The sequence below is a fragment of the Cydia amplana genome, chromosome Z, assembly GCF_948474715.1.
Source record: "Cydia amplana chromosome Z, ilCydAmpl1.1, whole genome shotgun sequence".
Lineage (NCBI taxonomy): Eukaryota > Metazoa > Arthropoda > Insecta > Lepidoptera > Tortricidae > Cydia > Cydia amplana.
This window is the reverse complement of record NC_086096.1, coordinates 10,653,086-10,672,468: the sequence shown is the minus strand read 5'-3', so window position 1 is coordinate 10,672,468 and position 19,383 is coordinate 10,653,086. Positions and strand designations below refer to the sequence as shown.

At 36.4% G+C, this 19,383-nt stretch overlaps 1 protein-coding gene across 1 annotated transcript; it reads left to right on the top strand.

Annotated features, from left to right (window-relative positions):
- The first annotated feature begins 2,630 nt into the window (after positions 1-2,630).
- LOC134661484 (sodium/potassium/calcium exchanger 3) lies at positions 2,631-18,913 on the top strand. The gene is made up of 10 exons (XM_063517592.1): positions 2,631-2,846; positions 11,720-11,908; positions 13,305-13,492; positions 14,093-14,279; positions 14,442-14,504; positions 14,745-15,043; positions 15,257-15,419; positions 16,392-16,493; positions 17,815-17,936; positions 18,124-18,913. Exons 1-10 carry the CDS (start codon positions 2,828-2,830, stop codon positions 18,349-18,351), a joined length of 1,560 nt encoding a protein of 519 aa, XP_063373662.1. The 5' UTR covers positions 2,631-2,827; the 3' UTR covers positions 18,352-18,913.
- The last annotated feature ends 470 nt before the right edge of the window (positions 18,914-19,383 follow it).

Genomic DNA, 19,383 nt, shown 5'->3' with positions numbered 1-19,383 from the left:
GAGTAGACGCACGTAAAAATCCGTTCTTACTTATAAAAGTATGTAATTTTGAAAGTAGGCAGGCTTAAGAATCTGTCCTTCTTAGGCGCACGTAGGTACCATAATGGCTGCTTAGGTACTGTACTTAGCTATAGTTCGTTTTTTTTAGCATAAACATAAAAACACATTTTAAAAATAAGTTACAGTAAATATGTAACAATTATGAATCTAATACGATCTTTTATAGTCTTCTGCTTTCATAAGTAATAGTTATTGATTTTTAAAAAGTGTTTTTCAATTAAAAGACATGTCAAAATCGCTTACCTTCTTTCAAGTTCTTTCTAATGCTAAAAAAAACGAACTATAGGGATCGCAAAACAACGGCTTTTAGTTTTTTTTTAAACAGCAATAACCGGGTTCCCGTGATTTATTTATGGAACCGGGAGTTAAATACCAGATTGGAAATCAAACAAGTCCATTTAGAACGGCATGAGAAGAATATAAAAAAAGTACTGAAACTGACAGACACACTGTACATGTACAGATCAGAGAAAGTTGAACTTTATCCACAAGAGTGCAGTTACTACTTAGATAAGAATTTTAAGTTGCGTCCTCATTTTGGCAGGTAGAATTGACTTTTAGTGATGATTTTCATCATCTTCATCTTCCTCGCGTTATTCCGGCATTTCTCCACGGCTCGGTAGCCTTGGGGTCCGCTTGACAACTAATCCTAAGAATTGGCGTAGGCACTAGTTTTTACGAAAGCGACTACCATTTGACCTCCAAAACCCAGAGGGGAAACTAGGCCTTATTGGGGTCCGGTTTCCTCACGATGTTTTCCTTCACCGAAAAGAGACTGGTAAATATAAAATGATATTTCGTACATTAAGTTCCGAAAAACTCATGCCGGGGTTTGAACACGTGACCTCCGGATTAAAAATCGCACGCTCTTACCGCTAGGCCACAGCAGAGATGGGCATCATTCGAATAAACTTTTATCGGAATAATCATTCGAATAAACAATAATTCACGACCTTTTTATTCGCGGACGATTCATTCGCGAATAATTCATCCGCGGATGAATCATTCGAACACTTTTCAAATGACGAATGATTTATTCGTTATTTTATTCGAATAAATCCACGATGAATATTTAAGTTTTTTGGCTTATTCCATTCAAATAAACAACACGAATAATAATAGCACGTTTCATATGACTTGTTCTTTTACTGTATATTTGTTCAGAAGTTATTGATTGTTAAGGGTTAAAAGTTAGTATAATAAAAAAGGACTAGCGTGAACAATCAATTACTCACACACAAAGTTAGTAACTTTCTGGCCTGACCTAGAAAGAGATAGCTGTATAATAAAAGAGTGAGAACACCAAATTTTCTTAGCAGTTGTTTGCTTCAGAGCGAATCTCACAACGCATTTATTTTTACAGTTACTATTTAGGTAGTTGCATTGCACATTACAGCTGCCAATCTTTCTAAACCGTGAAAAGTTAATAAGGTATTCGAATAAACAAATTATTCGTGGCAATTCATTCGACGAATAAATTATTCGCGGATAAATTATTCGACGAATAATTTATTCAAATAAGAATAATCAGCCGACATTTTTATTCGTCATTCGCGATAAATTTTGTTATTCTTATTCGTTATTCGTCATTCGAATAAATTTTGCCCATCTCTGGGCCACAGCTATATTAAGGTTTTTAAGTGATGATTTTGAATGTTACAATATTAAACAGCATTCATTTGGATTAGATTTGTAATGTTTTACAGTTAGTATTCTCATCGCGTTGGTGTGGTGAGATTTGCCTTGAAACTCTTCGCAACGCTAAAGATTCCACTTTCGAACAATTCGCTACGCTCGTGGTTCAATTTTGAAATCTTTCTCTTGCTCGGGTAACTCATGCCTGGGTTTGAACCCGTGACCTCCGAATTGAAAATCGCACGCTCTTACCGCTAGGACACAGCTATATTAAGGTTTTTAAGTGATGATTTTGAATGTTACAATATTTAACAGCATTCATTGGGCAATCCTAATGCGACGAAAATACTAACTGTAAAACATTACAAATCATTGGTGTGGTGAAAGCCTTGAAATCCTTCGCAACGCTAAAGATTCCACTTTCGAACAACTCGCTACGCTCATGGTTCGATTTTGAAATCTTTCTCTTGCTCGGGTATCAATATTGAACAACAACTTTGCCCCCTCGTCACACAAATAACTATTCCTTTACATGCGTGCGAAATCGTACCTGTTCTCATATGTCATAAGTGAGTTTAATCATTATACCAATACCTACTTAAAGGTGCGTGTCAGCACGACACAAGACATGACCCGACAACAAAGAAAAAGGGCCGATCAAATTGACATTTGACCTACTGGATTATTGGTATCACTGCTCCGGCGGACTTAATTGTGTTAAATTAGCTCGAGTTTCCTGACTGCTTTAGATTTTAGAATAAAGAGTAACGAAATATCTTGACGCGAAATAAAAATACAATAATTTTAAATACATACATGTTTCATTCACGACTATAATGTTAATGAGAGTAAGTTTGTGGTGTGAAGAGCGGATAGGAGCGTGGTGTCAGCGTGGCTGCGGATACAGCCGCGCGTCCAGCTCACGCTCGCGCAGGGAGTCACTCCCGGACTGCGCCCGAACGCCGGCCGACGTACGTGTATTGTATGGAAATAAATAATTGGCCCCCGTATTCTTCTTTTGACGAGCTCTCCGGCGGCGGGACCATTATGTCCGTTCGAACGTGAGCGCCGGCATTCGGACGCTAGTGGCGACGCCCTCGGTCGCCTGCGCCGCGCTCCACACCACGTCAACATGAATACCTCCGATCGAGGTACGACTCTTATCTTATCATCGAGGGGTGACTTCGACAGCGACGGCATCTTGTGTGGCTAGCACCAGCCGGTCATATGTTCTTCTACTTCGCATACAAGGTTATATGGAAGGAGGTCGGAAGTGCGTCCAATTCCTCGTGAATAGCTAGGGCACTTACTACAGAGGAGTGAATTACTTAAATGAAGCTGGAGAAGCATATATCACCTGCTGTCCGAGTGGCGGTTATTGAAAGTGTATATAGTGGTTCGTGCGTGACTCCTGCCGGCTCCTGCTGAGGGCAATCGCCGTCGCCTTTTGCGGCTGGTATGTAGGGGATTCGAGGGTACTGATGCTCTTTTGATGATAGTAAGTACAAAAAACTAAGGGCCACGCTACTACGGACTAGGTTGATGTTCCTTAAAAATAAATGTAAACGTTATAATCAACCTATCTCAAGCGACCTATTTGTTTACATTGTCCAATACGAAGTTGGCGAATTGAAGTAAATATTGTTATTACGAGAAGATTATTAATAATAACAAAGATGTGCAATAGATCTATTTGCAATTTGATCTGGTGTAGGTATCTTAAGTATCTACCTAAGGGTGGGGCAACTACTATCGTATGCGGCCATGCGGGTTGGCCTTTTTGTAAACGAATTAGCGCTGACGATCGCGTGGCAGCCAAATCAACACATTACCGTAGGTCTACCGGCGCACCTTTTTTTAACAGCGTACTTGCTTTATTTATTGTGATGATAAAGAGGAGCGCCCAAAAAATAAGCGTTAACATTGCAGCATTGGTAAACACTGAACAGAAGCATCGTTTGTTGACCATCCATCATCTTAACTGTATAAAGTTGATTATGATTAGATTACTTGTTTCCTACTTTGGAGCAGTTCTTGTTTTCCCAATCACTGACACGCGAGCAGACCGCAGCCTGGCGTCCTGCTCCAGCTCCTAATTGCCCCGCCGCGTCGGGGACCGCCGCCGCCGCCGCCGCTATTTCTAGACCAGGCTCGCTTCGAGTAGTTATCGATGATGACTGACTTCTCCAATTATACCTCTAATAGTCATTAATATCTTCCATTAGTGGTTCTTGGGGCCGACCGTGACCCAATATCAATTACATCACAAACAATTAAACGGAATTTCCATGCGGTAAATTGAATTTTTATTGTAAAAACTCTCATAACTTTTCATTCTTAAATAGGGACCTATGTTACGTTAATTACCGCATACCTTAACGTACTTACATTTGCGGTTTAAGTATATTATCTTTTACGATTTAGGTTTCAAGATCCAAATTTCCGGGCTATGGTAAATAGGTCGTATTAATTATTAATTATATGTTTTCAATACAAGAAATATACAGAATTCTTCACTGGAAATATCTAACGGGAGCAATTATTTTACATAAAAATGAATTAAGGATTTCGGGCATGGATGGAGAGCGAGATATAACATAATTATGTTTGTTAAGTTTAACTCGAAGACGTGTCTGAGGTGGTAAATGTCTCAGTAAGGTAAATGTATTTGGCGCGATTAGGCCGACGCTCCTAAAGTCAGAAGGGGAGCCTCATCCGGTCGGTACTCGCGCAAATTGTCAATTGGCCATCGCCGCCTCAGGGCTGTCAGCGCGCAATGCTGAGCTCCGCTGTCCTCACGTGACCTGCTCAAGATTTAGAAAGATCAAACATCAAAATCCAGAATTTACATGCCAGTAGCACCGTTAAAGACCACGGAGACCACCCACTACTGCTCTATACTCATATAAAGCAGTTGACTAGAAACATATTTCACAAACTTACCCAGACCAAAATTGCACTGAAAATACCTACATACTGTCATACCTTTAATGATCAGTCGTTCTTCCCGTTGTTATTCACAACAGTTTGTTTTACAACAACTTCACATCAAATTAAGACAGTTCACTACTCACGGTCTGACACTAACGGCACATTATAGTGTCCTCCAATGGCATTCACTGAGGTGACGTTTCAATTTAAAATGACAAGGTTCTAAGGATGCTGACTCGATCGAGCATTAGTTGAAGTGTAAGCAATATAAAGAGCATCCAATCGAATTATGCCTTACGCGGTCTTAATGCCAACTTCCGCTAGTTTCCTGAACATCAATTTATTTGTTCTTGGTAGGACTAGGAGCTTAGCCACCTTTTAAGGGGCCCACTGATTAACAGTCCGCCGGACGGTATCGGCCTGTCAATTAGAACAAAAATTTGACAGTTCCGAACAACTGACAGGCCGATACCGTCCGGCGGACTGTTAATCAGTGGGCCCCTTTACAGTTGAAGATGCAGTCAGCAGCAGAAGTTGAAAAGCGGGCGAAATGTTTAAAATTACCTTGACACGCTCTTATTCTTTTAACAATAAAGTCGCGTCAAGATCATTTTGAACACCTGGCCCGCTTAGCAACTTCGGCTGCTGACTGTACCGCACGGGGCTATTTTTATCTAATCTATCTATCTTATACCTTTAAACGAGCAATTCTTGTTTATTTATATATTTATTTATTTATTTATATATATATTTCGGGGATCTCGGAAACGGCTCTAACGATTTCGATGAAATTTGCTATATGGGGGTTTTCGGGGGCGAAAAATCGATCTAGCTAGGTCTTATCTCTGGGAAAACGCGCATTTTCGAGTTTTTATATGTTATCCGAGCGAAGTTCGGTCACCCAGATATTTATGTTTATGTTTGCTCCAAAAGTTGTCAAAAGTCAGTTTGACAATTCCATTGACTGCAAAACATATGACGCCGTACAGCGCCATGTTTTTCAGCTGTCAAATTCGGGGGCACGTTTTTCCCTTAGACATTACACATCTTATACAATAAAAAAATCTTTGTAAATGACTAAACAGGAGGAATCATTCGGTTTGAAAATAATATCCTAATTTGACATTGACTTGATCTTGCTTGCCTGCGCTTGGAACAAAATGCACTGCGAGTATTATTTTGATCTCAATTCAATAATGATATGAATATGTCATATGTATATCAACATTTTCCCCACATGATTTAGAACTTTAATACAATGTGATAGGGTTCAATTTTGCATACACTCTTATGTCTTATAAAGGGTTAAAGTTCGAATATAAAATTGGGTTCATAACAATGTATATGTAGGTGCCATATGTTGGCTCCGTATGGAATTGTCCTTACTACATAAGTAGGCAGTTTCGGTTTGAGGGGTTCCGTAGCCAAAAAGTCGAAAACGAAACCCTTAAATAGTTTCTTTGTTTCTACCCTTTGGCTGTATAGGTATCTCAGCTCGAGATTTATATTCAAAATCATGTACAATGTACAGTATGAATTAATTGACCGAAGCGTAGCGAAGGTCTACGTTTTGACTCGGGCATTTTGCTTTTGTATGTCCGGATGTTCTCCTCTACAGGTCGCAATTCTTAACCGATTCTCGTGAAATTTTGTGACCGAATTCTATGACTAAATAATTTTTTTTTGTCAATCCGGTTTTTGGAAATTTTTCAAAATGGCGGAGTCGTGATAGCTCCCACCTAAACAAATAGTCGTATCGGTATCATAAGAGTTTTTTCTTTTGAAATATGTTTATAGATTAAATGGCCAAAAATTCAGAAAAATTGTATCGCTGGTTTTGGCGGTATTTAGATATTTAGTTTTTACTTGATAATGAGTAGCTAAATTTCGTCAGCTTTAGTAAGAACTATAATGGCGTATTTTGCAAACGTTCGCTTTTTTTCTTTGCATCGGGAGGTCTCTGGTTCCATCCCCAGTATTTGTATAGCTGCATAACTTTTTGTATTTGTTTAATACTTATATTTCGTAGAGTTGTTTTTATTTATTTTTTTATTTTGAAAAAATTAAAAAAATCGTATTTTTTATTTATCAAGCGCGGGTTAAGCGTATTCGTTTAATTTTTGTTTGTAGCTTTATGTACCTAGTTTTTAATTTTAGTTTATAATTTTTTGTTTATATTACATGTACTATACCTATATTTTAATAAATATTTTTGCAAGAGATGATGGCTTTTTGCGCCTTAAAGAAAACATACGCCGCCATACCTTTGGCCTATGCTCGTCTAGATGGCGACACCATTTTATATTTAACAATTTTTACTCATATCAGTGAAAGAACATGGGTCAAAGTCATATGGCATTCTAAAAATAAATTTAAAATCATTTATCCATACATAAACTTTATTCTCACTGAGTACATAAACAAAAATACATGTATACATTTATTGAAATCTGACTGCTCCTATACTGCCCCCTGTAGTTCACGCACGCCCCCTATAGGGACCATGCGCGCGTGCGTGTGCTGTCAAAATCTCTGCAGACTTTTCTTGTTCTAATTCTATACTTTTACTATGGCGACGTGGATACTTAAGTTGGGGCACCGACCGTACACTGACATCGAAATGATATTTTTATCATGTTATTTAGTAGTCATCGTGCGTTTCGGTTGCACCAATACATGTACGGACAAGAACGAGCGAAATGCACGATAACTAAATGACATCAGTCAGATGTCTTTCTGATATCAGTGTACGTTTGAATTGGCCTGTTAGCCAAAAATTGTTTCGTATGTCCATCTGTTCTACTCTACAGGTCGCATTTCTAAACCAATTCCCGAAATTTGTTCGATAGTTAAGTTTTTATTGTCAAATTAGATTCTCTAAATTCTTCTAAACAACGGAGCCATACATTTATTCAGTTTTAAGCTTTGCTCGCGAGGTCTACACCAAGGAGGTGTGAGGTGGCTCACAGAGCCACTAGTTTATTTGCTTAGAATTAAGAGTAAGTACCTACTTTTGACCGTTGAGAATATATAGGTATATATATAATTATGTTATAGTTCTTACTAAAGCTGACGAAATTTAGCTACTCATTCTCAAGTAAATATCTAAATACCGCCAAAGTCAGCGATACAAATTTTCTGAATTTTTGGCCATTTAATCTATAAACATATCTCAAAAGAAAAAACTCTTATGATACCGATACGACTATTTGTTTAGGCGGGAGCTATCACGACTCCGCCATTTTGGAAAATTTCCAAAAACCGGATTGACAAAAAAAAATTTAGTCATAGAATTCGGTCACAAAATTTCACGAGAATCGGTTAAGAATTGCGACCTGTATAGGAGAACATCCGGACATACCTACAAAAGCAAAATGCCCGAGTCAAAACGTAGACCTTCGCTACGCTTCGGTCAATTAATATGAAACCGTCACCTAAAGAAGTTGCACCAGTTAACCTCTCGTGCTGATATTGATAACCGAGCAACAGGAAGATTCAAAAATGTAACCACCAGCGTAGCGTCGAGTGGTTCGAACAGTGGAATCTTGAACGTTGCGAGGGTTTAAGGCATGAGGGTTAAAAAATGTTGTACCCGAGTGAACACAAAATTTTCCACACCTACGCAAGGAAAATACTAATTCATTCATGCATTCGAAATGAATGTTATTAAATATTTATCATTCAAAACATAATTTTTAAGTCATATAAGGAAACAACTCAAAATCTGATTAGGTACTTATTTCACCGCATGTGGATAAAACTTTCTTATCACTTTTTGAACAGTCAAGAGAGCCCCAGCTGGTGTGGTGTAAGCAGGTAGAATTGATATTTAAAATGATGATTTTGAATGATAAATATTTATTGACGTTCATTTGGATTTGATATTGTTCGATATCTTACAGTTTATATTTTCTTCGGGTTGGTGTGGTGAAAAATGTTGTGTTTCACTCGGGAGCAAAATTTGTTTAACCCTCGTGCAATGAAACCCTCGCAACGCTCAAGATTAAATTTTTCGATCCACTCGCTACGCTCGTGGTTCAGTTTTGGAATTTGCTTGCTCGTGTATCAATATTAGCACGAGCGGTTAAACAGCAACTTTACCGCCATTCCGTTATTTCCGTTAAATTAAGTTACCTAATTCTGAATACTACTTATTATAAACTGTTTTATTCGTTCTAGATAAAGTTGCAAAATAATTTTATGGAATCTTTTAAGTAGGTAAGTCATCCAACCCGTTAGGTATAAGAGTTGAATTAATTTGCAAACTAAATTATTGCATTACTATCCCTCAGATTTAATATTAAACAACTTAAAATACAATCCCCATTCCCCGTAAACACCGTGTTTCAAGCACGCCACGGACCGCGCCTTGGAAGCCAATATACAATTTAATACATTATTACTAGTGACCGTAGCATGTACGAAGCCATTATACATAAATATTATGTTGTTAATTACAATATGTCAAATATGTATGTATAATATGTATTACTCTTCTATTGCCAATTTGCCGTAACTTGCACATTACATTTGTCAATAAATCCTCAAGCGAGACATTCTAAAGAGCCAACACGATAATTATGGTTGTCTTTATCGTAGCTAGGTGTTAAAGTTCCTATGACTGCCTTCCGACTTTAACATGAAGAGGCCCGTATCGATTTTAGTCGCAAAAACGTAAAATTGATAGATTTAGTCAATGAAATTGTACACCTTTTGTTACGTAATAGAAATAAAAAGTACTGATATCTATTAGCACACGTCTTCTTATCTTGCACTTTTACAGATTATTTTTTTGAAAACAGACTCACTAAATTAGTAATGATTTTTTTTCTGATGGGCGTTTAGGTTAACGCGCGTAAAGTACTGATTTTGTCGATCTTTTATTTATAAATTTCGTAAAGTTTGGACTGCTAAAAATTATAATTTTGTATTACACAGTATATCCTGTACTTCACCTTTAATAGACTACATTTTTGTTATATGATATTGAACAAGAGTAAATGAAAGTTAGACGAAATCAATTTTCACCAGAAAATACTTCAAAATAGTGACAATTATTCGTGAAAATCGACTTAATTTCAACGTTATTTTGATACTTAAACAATCTATATCATTTCCTGAAACTGTTCTTATACATCATTTTGTATAATTGTACCACTATAATTTTTTGATTAATTTTTAAAAACTGCACTTTCTCTTTATATATTGCCGGTGACGCACGCTTGGGACCTGATTATTAAAAGGCAAGATGAGAAGACGTGCTAATAGAAACCAATACGTTGTTATTTAGATATTACGCAACAAAAGGAGTATAATTTCAACGACGAAATCTATCAATTTTACATTTTGGCTCTAAAATCGTTAACGGGCTCTTTATTAAATATTATTGTATTGTCACTGAAGTTAGGGAAGTATATCAGTTTGATCGTACCTAACACTGTTTTTGAGGCTGACCGTACATACCTACTGCCTATTACAATTACAACCTACATTGACTGTGTTAAATGAGATAAAAGGTATTTACCTCGTGGAAATAAGGACTCGCACGAAGAATCCTAAAATCAGTTAATTCGGTTAAGCAGGATAGTGCAGTGGTAATTTGAGACAATTTGTCCACGATTGGCTCGTTTGCTCTTCGCTGGAGTCGGTTCTTAACAGCAGGAAGTGTTATTGATGGTAAACTCGACTATGAGCAACATGAATTGTCCGTACACATGCTACTACTGTTCATTGTATCTTTAAGACTGTCAGTCTGTTAAAGTGCGTACTTGCCTCCAGCAGATCTCAATGTCAAAACATTATATTTGCTGCCTAATCAATTAATCAGTATTAATTGATTAATCAAGTGGTAAATTTGTGTATAGAAAATTACCACTTAATTTTATTTCCACAAGGTGTAGTTATTAAAAATGTCAGTAGATTTCGAATGTTACATTATTATAATAAATATAATAATACATCTATATGTCTATAAGTAGGTCATAGAAATAAAAACAGTTAATTTGCGATGTGTATGAAATAAAGTAATTTATGATTCTATTTGATAAAGTCAATCAGTTGACGATCTCGGGTCAAGTACTTACATCCATTCCAGTTACTAATAAGTGTGACGTTGCTTAGTCAAGAACCGTAACCAACAAGTGTTAACTCACAGTAAGTTTTGTTAAATGTAACCATTGTTTTATAGAAGTACATAATTACATTTAAGTACCTACAGGTAAAGGATTCAAACGATACGGTTTTCGGATAAATACTCGTACCTATGTGAGTATCAACGATAGGTAATTTAAAAAATAAATATTCAAAATAAATTTTGTATCTGAGCGTTTTCAAAAAATGTATTGCAAACCCGATTCTCACAGATCCGAATTTTTATAAGTATTTTTTTTTCTAAAAAATGTCCTAAAAATGTGTTATGTAAATTTTTGTTTCCACCACGTCATGCACATACAAGTGAAAAAGTTTTTCACTTTAACGTGACGTAGGTAATAGAACGGACATTTTGGGTAATTCTTTTTATGGTAGGATGGAGAATGCGGACGATTCTGAATAGAATGAGCCCAAGGAAGTCCATCGCTCGAAAAGATGGCGCTACTTTTTGATATTTAACAAATTTAACACAATATCAGTGAAATATCAAAGTCAAATGGCGTTCTAAAAGTTTTAATCATGTGTCGAAAGATGGCAGTTAATTTACTGTGGAGTGTGTGGCTACAAAGTTTACTTTCACAAACCGCCTCTATTTCAAATTACCTTTGTTTCCATGCGGCGTGCGGCAAAGATCTTCACACCTCTTTTGTTTGACCTTTTGTATTCGTTAAGATACATTTTTATGATGTTGATGACCAATCGGTGCAAATTATATTTCGTCAACTATACAGTAGGTAAGCTGCAGAAACTGCAGAAATAACTGACTCCCCTTATATAGAAACATGTTTGCAGGAAGGGTCAGTTATCTCTGCAGCTTACTGTACATTTATGTCGCGCAGTGCAGAAATTTAATAAAAACAAGTATGCGCTTGACGATATTTACAGCCTATATTTATAAAACACCGATATTGTCTACTCTAACGTACTACCTAATGTTTTATAGACGGGTACCTCCAGGGGCGCAACTGCACGCCGCCGGCTATCGATGACTTCCCCGCCGAGCTGTTCACGGAGTCGCAGCGGCAACACGGCGCCGTCGTCATACACATCCTCATATCGCTGTACCTTTTCATCGCGCTCGCGGTCGTTTGCGAAAAGTTCTTCGTGCCTGCTGTCGGCAGGATATGTCACGGTCAGTATCGTATTATGGTTATTCTCGTTACAAATTTGGCTACATTGATTCAAAATATATTCAATTCATTCTTTAATGCCAAATTAACCATACCAAAATAAAATTAAAATTACATAACTTACACTAAATTAAAAAGTAATTTATACAAATGTCAATAAACCTATCAAAAAATATGAATCGAGATTGTAGGTACCTATTTATATTAGAATTTATTTTTATGATATATATTGGGGGGGCATATTGGGGCATTTCACGTGAAGCGGACAGGGTAAAATGGTTGAGGTTTCCGATTTCGGTAATATTCGAGTATGTTACACATGTATGAGCTCTGGACACAACTATAAAATATTTTTACAATTGGAAGCCTATTTCATAAATTATGGGTCTTAGAAGGGTGACTTAAGGCGAGATTTACATTTCTTTAAATGCGACGACTCAGAGGAAGTATAGTGAACCAAACTAACTGCTACATTTAATTAACCCTTAAATTGCCTTTATTACCTCATATTTCGATTTCGTTTATAACTTTTTTTTATTGAAAAAAATGTAAAATATATATTTTTTACTTTTTTAACAAAATTTAGCATTAAAAAAATTTTTTTTTGCTTATTATTTTGAAAGCTTATATTATGTTTATACTCTACACAAAATTTTATAGTGAGCTGCAAAGTAGTTTAGGAGCTATACGAATAACAATACCAAAGTGCGGCGTCAGCCCCATAGTAGCATCACTCCGTCCATAGTTACGACTACACATTTTCGTTTCACATACATTTTAAATACTGTTATTAATGGCTATGTCTTATTATTTGGGTGATTTCCGACTAATATAGGCTTTCAAAATAACAAGCAAAAATTAAAAAAAGCGAACTTAGTAAAAAAGTAAAAAAAAAAAATATTTTAACGAAATCTAAATATGAGGTAATAAAGGCAATTTAAGGGTTAATTAAATGTAGCAGTTAGTTTGGTTCACTATACTTCCTCTAACTGAGTCGTGGCATTTAAAAAAGTGTAAATCTCGCCTTAAGTCAAATCTTCTAAGACCCATAATTTATGAAATAGGCTTCCAATTGTACAAATATTTTGTGGTTGTGTCGAGAATTCATACATGTGTAACATACTCGAATATAATCGAAATCGGAAACCTCAACCATTTTACCCTGTCCGCTTCACGTGAAATGCCCCTATTATTTTACCCCTAATGAAGTCGGTTTTCTTTTTATTCTCACATGTAGCGGAGATGAAATAAAAATATTGATAACGAAATAATATTTTAATAATTGTCGTACGGTACGCTCCGAATTTTGTCAGGCCAAAAGGGGTAGCTATAATTTTTGTTACCTATGGAATACTGTCTCTATAATCGAAAATAATCTCTGGCGTTGTTGTTTTTCAGCACTAAACATGAGCAACGACGTGGCGGGCGCTACGTTCATGGCGGCGGCCACGTCGGCGCCGGAGCTGTTCGTCAACGTGATCGGCACCTTCATCACGGAGGGCGACATCGGCGTCGGCACCATCGTCGGCTCCGCCGTCTTCAACATCCTCGCCGTCGCCGCCTGCTGCGGCATCGGGGCTGGAATGGTCTGATTATTCACAGTTTAACCTTTATGGTGACAGTGTGGTCGTCAGTAACTGCGAAATATGCGTTCTTCGGCCAGCTCCAGTTAAATTGCATTCTCCGTATAAATTCGAACAGTAAAATTATACAGCACGTCTAGCATAATGTAGGTACTTGTTATGTCAAGTCGCATGACTTTGGATTTTTTGGAATCGCACCCATCGAGTAAGGAAGACTTATTTGACATGCGCTGAAAATGCCTTTCCTTCTTGACTCCGAAAGTAGAAAACTGGTTTTTGCATTTATTTTAATGAACTATATTTATAATAATAAGTATATTGTTCACCACTGTAGCGAGAAATGTATTTCTATATACTAGTGCAATAATAATTACGTTTACTGAGATTTTGCCCAAAGTTAAAATTGTAATCTGTTATTATTTTCATTGCCTTACTTTATACATACAATATGACTTTTGTTTGCTGATATTGATAAAGCGAGAACACACTACAGGTATTCCCCGTATTCCGTACTTTCGTTCTTCGTAATAGGGCCCAGCAAATTGCCTTTTTTTTCGACGCATGGAGTAACCGTATTTGAAAGGCTACATAATTGAATTGCAGGTTGTGCCTCTCGACTGGTGGCCGCTGACGAGAGACTGCCTCGCGTACGGCATCACGGTGTCCATCCTCATTTGCATCATGCACGACGAGTACGTCCTCTGGTACGAGGCCTTCCTCCTCGTTCTCTTGTATGGAGTCTACATCTGTATTATGTATTACGACAAATCCATACAGAACTTTGCTAAAGGTGAGGCCAACAGATAGCGTGAATCTTAGTTGTATTTATGATAAAGTGCTATTCAAAGTCAAGTACGTTACAAAGTTACCCTCTCGTATACGATTGCATTTGAAATATAAATAGGTACATTCATCTGTATTTATTTACATTGCGATAATGTTATTATTCCAGGTAGCTGGAAGTGTTTGAAGAATTTTATGAATAAAACTGATGAAAAGTCCGATAATATTATAGGTAATATTTTAATATTTTAATAATTATAAGAATAAAATCAGACGTCATCAAATATAATATCGGTTTAGGTTTGCTGGCATATTCTTGAAAATGTAATTATATATATTCAATGTAATTGTTGTAAGCTGTAAACGAATATAGGAAATAATTGAATGATATGAAATAAAAAGTAATTTGGACTGTTAGGAAATGTTATTACCAAGAGTAAGCGGGTTATTGAACATATTTGTTCATTTTTAGAAATAAAAGATTCCAAAACGGCAAGTTCGACCAAAATTGAATCACCTGAGCACTGCCAGCACAATGGGAATGTCAAAACAATAATACCACTTTACAATAACGATAAAGAGAGTGGAAACCCACTAGAAGTTGATGAACAGAATAAAGTAATCAGCGTAGAGATTGAGAAAGCAAGTGATGATATTGCTTACGCGGATGATAGCCCGCACCACGTGCCCCCGGATACAGCAAAATCCGTCTCTGATGAATATGAACACTCTTTATGGAAATTCCCATTCAAAAGGAGCTGGTTTACGCAGGTAATTACAAGTTACAGTTCTCAATTTAGTACTTGGAATACATTTGTCCATAGCACATTCGCTGCAATTATTCATAATAATTATAATGTTACTGATTAAGACAGCCAAAATGTAAATATTCGAAACTTATTATCATATATCATTGGCCCAACAGGATTATGATGAATAGTATTGTGTCAGGACGTTAAGATTAAAGGCTCTTTATCCTTTCAGACAACATGGTTCGTCACGTGGCCGATCTACTTGGTGTTTTTATTCACAATTCCAGATTGTGAAAAGCCACGTTTCAAAAATTGGTTTCCTTTAACGTTCATTATGTGTATCGTTTGGATTGGATCACTGTCCTACGTAGTCGCTTGGATGATAACTATAGTAGGTGCGTATGTCAAAATTGTCAAACTTAATATGTGAGAGGGTATAGTTCGTCATCTTGTATTTAAAAGTTATTTAGGCTCTTATCGCCGCCAGCACGTAAAGCTTGAGTTGCTTCTTCATGATAGCTGGACTTTAAACGAATGATTTTGAATGGAATAATAAAGACCTCTTTTTATTAGCTTTAATTTGGAAACACACAGTTTTGTGTTATACTCCACAGCAAAAGTTTGAAACTTCACTTTTTGATTAATATTTGGTATATTCCGTTGTTCGCGTAAAAATAAATAAGCACAAAAAGAGAACAACTTTTATTCGTTGTATGAGAAAACGCTTATGTATTTCTCCCAACACCAACTTCGCACATAATATAAATAAACGATTTCATTCATTTCATTCATTCCATTCATTCCATTCATTCCATTCATTCCATTCATTCCATTCATTCCATTCATTCCGTTCATTCCGTTCATTCCGTTCTTTCCGTTCATTCCGTTCATTCCGTTCATTCCGTTCATTCCGTTCATTCCGTTCATTCCGTTCATTCCGTTCATTCCGTTCATTCCGTTCATTCCGTTCATTCCGTTCATTCCGTTCATTCCGTTCATTCCGTTCATTCCGTTCATTCCGTTCATTCCGTTCATTCCGTTCATTCCGTTCATTCCGTTCATTCCGTTCATTCCGTTCATTCCGTTCATTCCGTTCATTCCGTTCATTCCGTTCATTCCGTTCATTCCGTTCATTCCGTTCATTTCAGTCATTTCAGTCATTTCAGTCATTTCAGTCATTTCATTCATTTCATTCATTTCATTCATTTCATTCATTTCATTCATTTCATTCATTTCATTCATTTCATTCATTTCATTCATTTCATTCATTTCATTCATTTCATTCATTTCATTCATAATATGCTATTTTATTTAACGTAAATATGGACATAATGTAAAATAATTACGTTTTTTTTATTAATATTTAGGGGATACATTAATGATACCTGATTCCGTGATGGGTATAACGTTCCTCGCTGCTGGGACCTCAGTGCCTGAGGCCGTGTCGAGTGTTATTGTCGCTAAGCAAGGTAATTAATGATTTTTCATTTCCCAAGCTCTGTAAGGGAGTCATTGTTTATCTATGTAACGTGAGTGATAATACGTTTCGGCCCTAGGAAGTTTTACTTCCCAAGTACCTACGTTTTTTTCTTCATTTTTACTGATAATACGATAAGCAATGAAAATTCGGTTCTAAATGGGTTTTTTGTATAATTTCTATTCTAATATTTAACCCTCGATTCCATAAACAACTATCCCTTTACCTATATTGTTTATTGAATGTACTCTCAACAAATTCTGAAAACAATATATAATCATTCATGTTTTGTAAAATACTATCCTTGTATTCGAGATGAAAAGTAGAATGTTTTAACTCTCACTTGCTTCGAGCGCTAAAGTATAATGGGCGCCTTTTATTCCATTGGTTAACAATCTACTTAATATGGTGTGTTAAAAACTTCGAAGAGCTAACTACTTAGCTCCAACTTGTACCTACGTACATCCAATTGTACAGGCAACATTACTGCATTTGTTTCGTCATTTAATGAATGTCCATTATAAAAGTCCATTATCTGAATTTAGTAAATTTATCTGAATTTAGCGAATCGTTTATCCCTAAATGCGCAATTGCACACTGAAGGATAAAACTGGCACAATTAAAACTACCGGACCTAAAGTCTATTTTTTTATTCGGTAGACTGAAATGACAGTTAATAGTATGAAATGACATTTCATGTTCATACTATTAACTGTCATTTCAGTCTACCGAATAAAAAAATTATGAAAGAACTACCGGATCCGGACATACGAAAGCATTTTTGTTCAAGCTGAAAAGGAGAACTTCGCTAACGCTCGGTCGATTAATATTATTATCTATTACTTTCTGCATTTTGTTCAGAAAATTCATTCTAAAAAGTAAAAAACATAAGGGGTGTATCTACTTCAATTAATAATGTTTATGTTAATATGTATGTGATTTATTAGGTGTTAAATACTTTAAATTTTAATACTGCATAACAGTTAGGTACACCACGAATAGGAGCCATAGGACGTATACCTTTTTGATGATAGTTAAGTTTTTCAAATACCTAAACATAATAGATAGGTATGTAAGCAATAATATTGTAATATATTAGCTGCTTCTCGTCCGCCTCCTCAACCCTATTAGTGCTGCAGTATGTACTAACTTTTACCCTTAAATGATCTTAAATCATTTCTGGGACAGAAAGTAAAACTAGAAACTATAAGTCTTTCGAATAACTCATAATATATCATTCGTATACCAACGCTGTTACGAAATTGCTACCATTAATTGTACTATACAATACAACGAAGATCTAATTTACGCAGGTCACGGTTCAATGGGGATCAGCAATTCGATTGGTTCGAACACGTTCGACATCCTTCTGTGCCTGGGGCTTCCGTGGCTCATTAAGGCGTCGCTCACACCTGCCGAACCTGGACTCTATCTGGTCAGAATTTTAAAATATTTTTGCTAAGGCGAAAGTCAATTTAAAAGCGATTATTTGAATTTATTTAAATATTGTCTGTGCGAAAGTAGCTATGCGTCAGCGTCAATTCTAGTATTGCGAAGCGATTTCTTTGTTATTTCTTTGATTATCAGAAAATATGTATCTTAAAATTGGCTATTGTTACCAGGTAAAAATTAACTCAATGGGGCTGGAGTACTCTGCCATATCATTGCTTTCAACGCTGCTGATGCTGTACTTGACGTTTTGGTTCAACAAGTTTAAGCTCGACGCGGCGGTGGGGCGCGCCTGTCTGGCCATGTACGCCATGTTCCTTGTGTTGGCCACTCTCATCGAGCTGAATGTCTTCTTCCCGGTCAACGTGCGGACCTGCAGGAGAGCGGAACTCAAGTCCTAGACCAGTGTCGGAATCCGAACCGAACGATAATTAACAAGTGTGTTGTACTGTACTATTCTAAGTAACATATCATGCGTGCCGACCGACTACGGGAGTTCTTTCGCTAAACACTCGAGAAGTCAAATCGCCGGGTCATCATTTTTATTGCTAAGTGCAAATATTTTAATTGCCTAGATAGACTCATTCCAACATTCTCCTTGAGAATTGTGAATTACGAATTAAGATTTGCCTATGATGAATATTATTGCTACAAGAAATTAGTGTTAATTGTTGCAAGTTTCTGCATTATATCAACTAAGTAAATAAATATCTTAAATCAGAATCTCAATCAATCGAAATAGTTTGACTAACACAAGACATTATGATAATATTCTTCAACATTATCGAATCTCATTAACTTAATTCGTTACTGGCGAATTAGTTTCGTGTTACTTATAAATCACTAAGTTTAATATAATAATGCACTTTATTTAATAAACCTTGGCAAGCAAGATGTTGTAAATAATTATGCGACGTAATTATAACAGTTTTAGAGTAACTAAATATATAGTTTATCATTTTACAGCATTGTTTTATTGTCATGTGTATCGAATACGTGGAAATTTTATTATTAACCTGGGCTGCGGTTTGATATCGATTGAAGATTATTGAGCGATGTGACAGGTAAAGGAAGTAAGTGCTACGAGTAGTAGTTAGGTATTTAATGCAATGTTCGCGTGGAAATAGCAGCAGCGGCCTAGTTGCCTGCAGCGATACTCGTCAGTCGTGCCTCTTCAGTACCAGTTGCGACCCCGTCTAGTTAACTTACCCTTGTGCTAGGAGATAATTAGCTAGCATCATGGTTAGTTAACTAATATGCGGTGTTGCAATAGTCTTCAGATCTTCCGAAAGCAACTACTATTATTTATATCTGGGAAGCGTGAAAAAAGGAGGTATACGTTTCTTGACTATTTATTTTTCATAAATCATGGCAGAAGACTCTCTGTTCAAAATGTTAGTGCTGCAATTGACTATTTTTCGGAATTCTCCGCT

Excerpts from the sequence above, each read along its gene's own strand:
- LOC134661484 (XM_063517592.1), top strand. Across the intron at positions 11,909-13,304 it reads TGTCGGCAGGATATGTCACG|CACTAAACATGAGCAACGAC; the intron begins GTCAGTATCGTA and ends GTTGTTTTTCAG. Across the intron at positions 14,505-14,744 it reads AAAGTCCGATAATATTATAG|AAATAAAAGATTCCAAAACG; the intron begins GTAATATTTTAA and ends GTTCATTTTTAG.